The 4391-nt window shown below is 54.9% G+C and overlaps 1 protein-coding gene across 1 annotated transcript in view; it reads right to left on the bottom strand.

The window, feature by feature from the left end:
• The window catches only part of cebpz (CCAAT/enhancer binding protein zeta), a 9109-nt gene extending 5132 nt beyond the window's left edge, over positions 1–3977 (bottom strand). The window contains 8 exon segments of the mRNA XM_015395678.1: positions 71–163; positions 247–349; positions 418–471; positions 538–623; positions 714–858; positions 1106–1337; positions 1424–2889; positions 3833–3977. Of these exon segments, the coding sequence (XP_015251164.1) occupies positions 71–163; positions 247–349; positions 418–471; positions 538–623; positions 714–858; positions 1106–1337; positions 1424–2889; positions 3833–3949 (2296 nt within the window). The 5' untranslated portion in view covers positions 3950–3977.
• Between the last annotated feature and the right edge of the window lie 414 nt (positions 3978–4391).

The following is a 4391-nucleotide window of genomic DNA, read 5'->3' as shown; positions in this document are numbered from 1 at the left end:
GGGTCAGAACCGCTCATTCCGGGCCAGAGCCGCTCATTCCGGGTCAGAACCGCTCATTCCGGGCCAGAGCCGCTCATTCCGGTCCGTTCTGAGAAAAACTTGCCTGGTAAGGAGCTGACGGGGAACCGCTGTTTGGGCCTCATGGCTGCAGAATCCGTGTTTTCTGACAAACAAACAAGAAAACGGATCAGAACCGATTCAGCCGGGTGTGGCGGCGCAATCGGATCGGATCGGGTCGGTTCTTACGTTTCCCTTTGAGCTGCTTGGGATTCCTGAAGACGAAGCGGTCCAGGAACCGGATGAGGGTGAAGTCCTGCAGCGGGTCACCTGAGTACTGGACCGGTTCTCCCTGAGGAGCAGAACACGCTGAAGGCCCAGCAGAACCTCCTCTGGAGGCGCAAACGGACCGCCACTTACCTGCAGGATGGTTCTGGCGAACAGGGACACGGACGGGTGGAAGTGCAGAGCCAGCTGCAGACAGAAACGGGTCAGAACATTTTACAGCCTGAGAGTCAGTCGGGTCGGTTCTGTTCTCACCCTGTGCAGCTCCCAGAGCGTGGAGCGGTCGGCGCCGCAGAACAGCGGGTTTCTGTGCAGCGGGTCGTAGCCCTCAGAGCTCCGCCCTGTACGGAAAGTTCTGCCGTTAAAGCGGGTCGATCCGGTTCTCTGCTTCTAAACGGAACCAGGACCAGAGTCCAGACCGGATCACAAACCTTCCAGGTTCTGGTGGTGGACCCATGATGATGCGGGCCGGTTCTGAGGTTCTGCCTCGCAGACTCCTTCCTCCACAATCCGCTCCTCTTCATCTTCATCATCTTCCTTTAGGTCCCTGAACTCCTCCTCTTCCTCCGCCCCGTTCTGACGGAACCAAACAGAACCAGAACCCAAAAAACATCATCAGGAGGTAAAATCAGAGACGTTTACTAAAATCTGACCGGTTCTGACCGGTTCAGACCCAATCTAACCGGTTCTGAGCCGTTCAGACCCAATATAACCGTTTCTGACCCGATCAGACCGGTCGGTTCTGACCGTTCAGACCCGTTCTGATTTATATTCTAAATGGGCTCCTTTTCTCTCCGGTCCAAACAGAACCGGGCTTCCTCACCTCTCCCTGGTCCAGCAGAACTCGGAGGCCCGGTTTGGCCTTCATCACCTCGGACACCAGGAAGAGCGCCCCGCAGGCGAAGCTGGCGCCCTGCTCGGCGCCGACCTGCAGCAGCCGCTTGATGAAGGCTTTGACGCGCCGCGGCGCCACGTCCGCCTTCAGCGCCTTGTACAGCAGGTTGAGGAACATGTTCTGGCGGGACGAACCCGACAGACCCGGATCCAGCAGCTTCCTGTAAGGGAAGCACAGATTCCTGGCGTCAGGTTCCGGATCCGATCGGATCGGATCTCCGAGCTCTGCGGATGGAAACCCTCCTACCTGTACAGCGCCACGTAGAAGCGGTCCGACACGCTCTGCTGCGAGTCCAGGACCTGGAAGAGCAGCATGAGCGCCTGAACGGCCGTGTTGAACTTGGCCAGGTGGACGACCCGGAACAGCGTGTCCAGCTGCTCCTTCACCTTCTCGTCGCCGGCGGCGGCGTACGGGTACGCCCGGTTGACGCCGGACAGCAGCGCGCTCAGCATCTTGGACTCCACGTCCTTCTTCTTGACGCAGGCGCGGAAGAAGGAGAAGTAGACGGCGATGAGCTTGGAGGCGAGCGGCGCCTCCTCGTGGTTCAGCGCCACCTGGCTGAGGAAGCAGACGGCGTAGTACTGGGCCTTGGCGCCGATGTTGGGCCGGAACATGAGGCGCTCCACCTCGCAGCACACCACGGCCTTCATGTTGGGGTGGCGGTGCAGCAGCGTCTCCAGCAGGTGCGCCGCCTTGGCCGCCATCTTATAGTCGGGGTCTCCCAGCTTGTTGACCAGCTGGCTCAGCAGCGCCCTCTCCTGCTCGGGGCGGCCCAACAGCAGCTCGTGGGCCGCCGCCAGCGCCTTGGCCTTGGTGGCCGCCACGGTGTCGTGGGCGACCACGTCCAGCGCCGCCACGAACTCGGCCACATGATGCTTCAGCTGGTGCTCGAAGTACCAGAGGATGAGGCGCCGGTCGCGGGCGTCGCGGTTGCCGCTCGCCCGCTCCTCCAGCTGGTCGAAGGGGTGCTGGGCGAAGGGGCGGAGCTTCCTGTCCTCCGGCAGGAGGTTGGACAGCAGCAGCTCCCGCATCGTGTCCAGCGCCATCAGGCCCATCCGCCGGCTGCCCTTCTTCTTCACCATGGAAACCAGGGTCTCCACGTGATCCAGCATGTGGACCGGAGCGTCCTGGATCAGCAGCGTCATGGCCGCCATCCTGTCTGCCAGCACGCCGGAGGACACCACCGTCTTGATCCAGGTGGAGTTGGCTCCTTTCTGCAGGTTCTTCTTGGTTCTGTAGAGCTGCACTTCGGACTCGAACAGCTGCTGAGCCAGCGCCTTGTAGCGGGACACCAGCGCGCCGTCCTGCGGCGCCTCCGATCCCTCCGAGGCGTACTCCAGCTCAAACCACTTCCCGCCGGGTTTGATGAGCAGAACCTGCCGCGGCTGGAACTCAAACACGTTCAGGTTCTGCTTGGACTTTTTCCCAGCTGGGAGCTGGCCATCTTCCTTCTTCTTCTGTTTTTTAATCTTAGCGGCGGACTCTTGATCAGCCGCCGGCGTAGCGGTGACCTTTTTGCTGTTTTTTTCCTGCTGCGCGGCGCCGCCGCCCTCCTGGTCGTCTGGGACACTCAGCCCGGCGTGGCCTCGGATTCCCAGCTTGGTGATGAACTTTTCCAGCTCCCCCTCCTCCAGGTCGTCGATGGCGCCCTTCATTCCTCCATCCACGAGCTCGGCGGAGTCGTCCAGGGCCGCCAGGAGGACGTAATCTGCCTGCAGACAGAGAAAAGGGTTTAGAGAGCCCATGTTCGTTGTTTTCCACCAATCATTTCTCATTTCCTTATTTTAACAGCTTCATCCCTCCTTCCTCTGCCCATCCTGACAGAACCAGAATCCTTTCTTATTAAATGTTTTCACAGAAACACTCCTCCTCCACAGACTGATGACTTTAGCTCCAATTTCTGTTAAACAATGATTATAAAACCTTAGCAAATAGAATTAAATCAGTTAGAGATTCAATCATTGGTAAATGCTCCGTACTTGGAGGTAGATTTTGTTCCTTATGTTGCTTCTGTTTGTTTTATATCTTGTATTTTCTTCGACTTATAAAATGTTTTCTCTGAACTATTTGCAAAGCATAAAAATACTAGATGATAATAAACTGTTTTCCAGATTCATTTATAGATCAGCATCTCATAGAGCAGGACTTCCAGATCCGTCCTCCTGCAGAACCATAGAGCTTCACTGATGAAAATCAGTTCCTTTAGCGGTGAATGGATGGATGAATGACTGAGTGAATCACTGAGTGAATGGCTGAGTAAATAACTGGGTGAATGGATGAGTGAAAGCCTGAGTGAATAACTGAATCCCTGAGTGAATGAGTGAATGGATGACTGAGTAATTGAATGAATCACTGAGTAAAAGACTGAGTGAATGGATGACTGTAAGTGAAGTGGGTTAATAACTGAGTGTTGTAAATGGTGCTGGCCGGGATCCCTGATGGATTCCTTCCAAACACCCGGATAACTTTCCGCTCCGGTTTGGACCGGAACCAGAACCGAACCATAAACTATCAGAACCGCCGCCATGATTCCGGACCGACAGCAGCGGGTCGGTCAAGATGAAAAGCTGCTTTAGTTTGGTTCTAGCTGCCAATCATGAAGATCTGAAGGTTTCCTCAAACCGGAACGAACCGGAACCAGAACCTCTGACTAACCTGGGTTCCTCCGAGCCGCAGAACCTCCTCCAGCCTGAACTCCTCTCCTCCTGCGGCCTCCTCCGGCTCGCTGTTCTCCTCCTGCTGGGACTCATCGGAGCTCCTTTCGTCCGCCATGCTGACTGCTCCGGCGTGGAGAGGAGGCCGGAAGTAGACAAACAGACGGAGACTCTACCTGAAGCAGCGCCCCCACCGGCCTGGAAGGGAACTGCAGCACAGAAAATAAACATTGTAGTGAGGATAAAACCCTCTGATTCATTTCATTAATGATTGGACACAATATTTATTATTTAACTTCCCACTTTCATGACTAACCCTTTATCTCCAACACACAATCTAAACCTAACCTAACCTCCCGTCACAAAAACAGTTTTTTCCCATCTGCTATCGGCCTTATCAACAAGGCCAAGATCCGCCCGTGACACTGGACAATGTTTCTCTCCCCCATTCAGGATTTCTGCGTTACATTAACGCACAGTCTACTGTTTGTATATAGCTTCTGTGTATATATATATATATATATATATATATATATATATATATATATATATATATATAT

Source organism: Cyprinodon variegatus, unplaced genomic scaffold, assembly GCF_000732505.1.
Source record: "Cyprinodon variegatus isolate N-32 unplaced genomic scaffold, C_variegatus-1.0 Scaffold752, whole genome shotgun sequence".
NCBI classification, from domain to species: Eukaryota; Metazoa; Chordata; class Actinopteri; order Cyprinodontiformes; family Cyprinodontidae; genus Cyprinodon; species Cyprinodon variegatus.
This window is presented reverse-complemented; position numbering and strand designations above follow the sequence as displayed.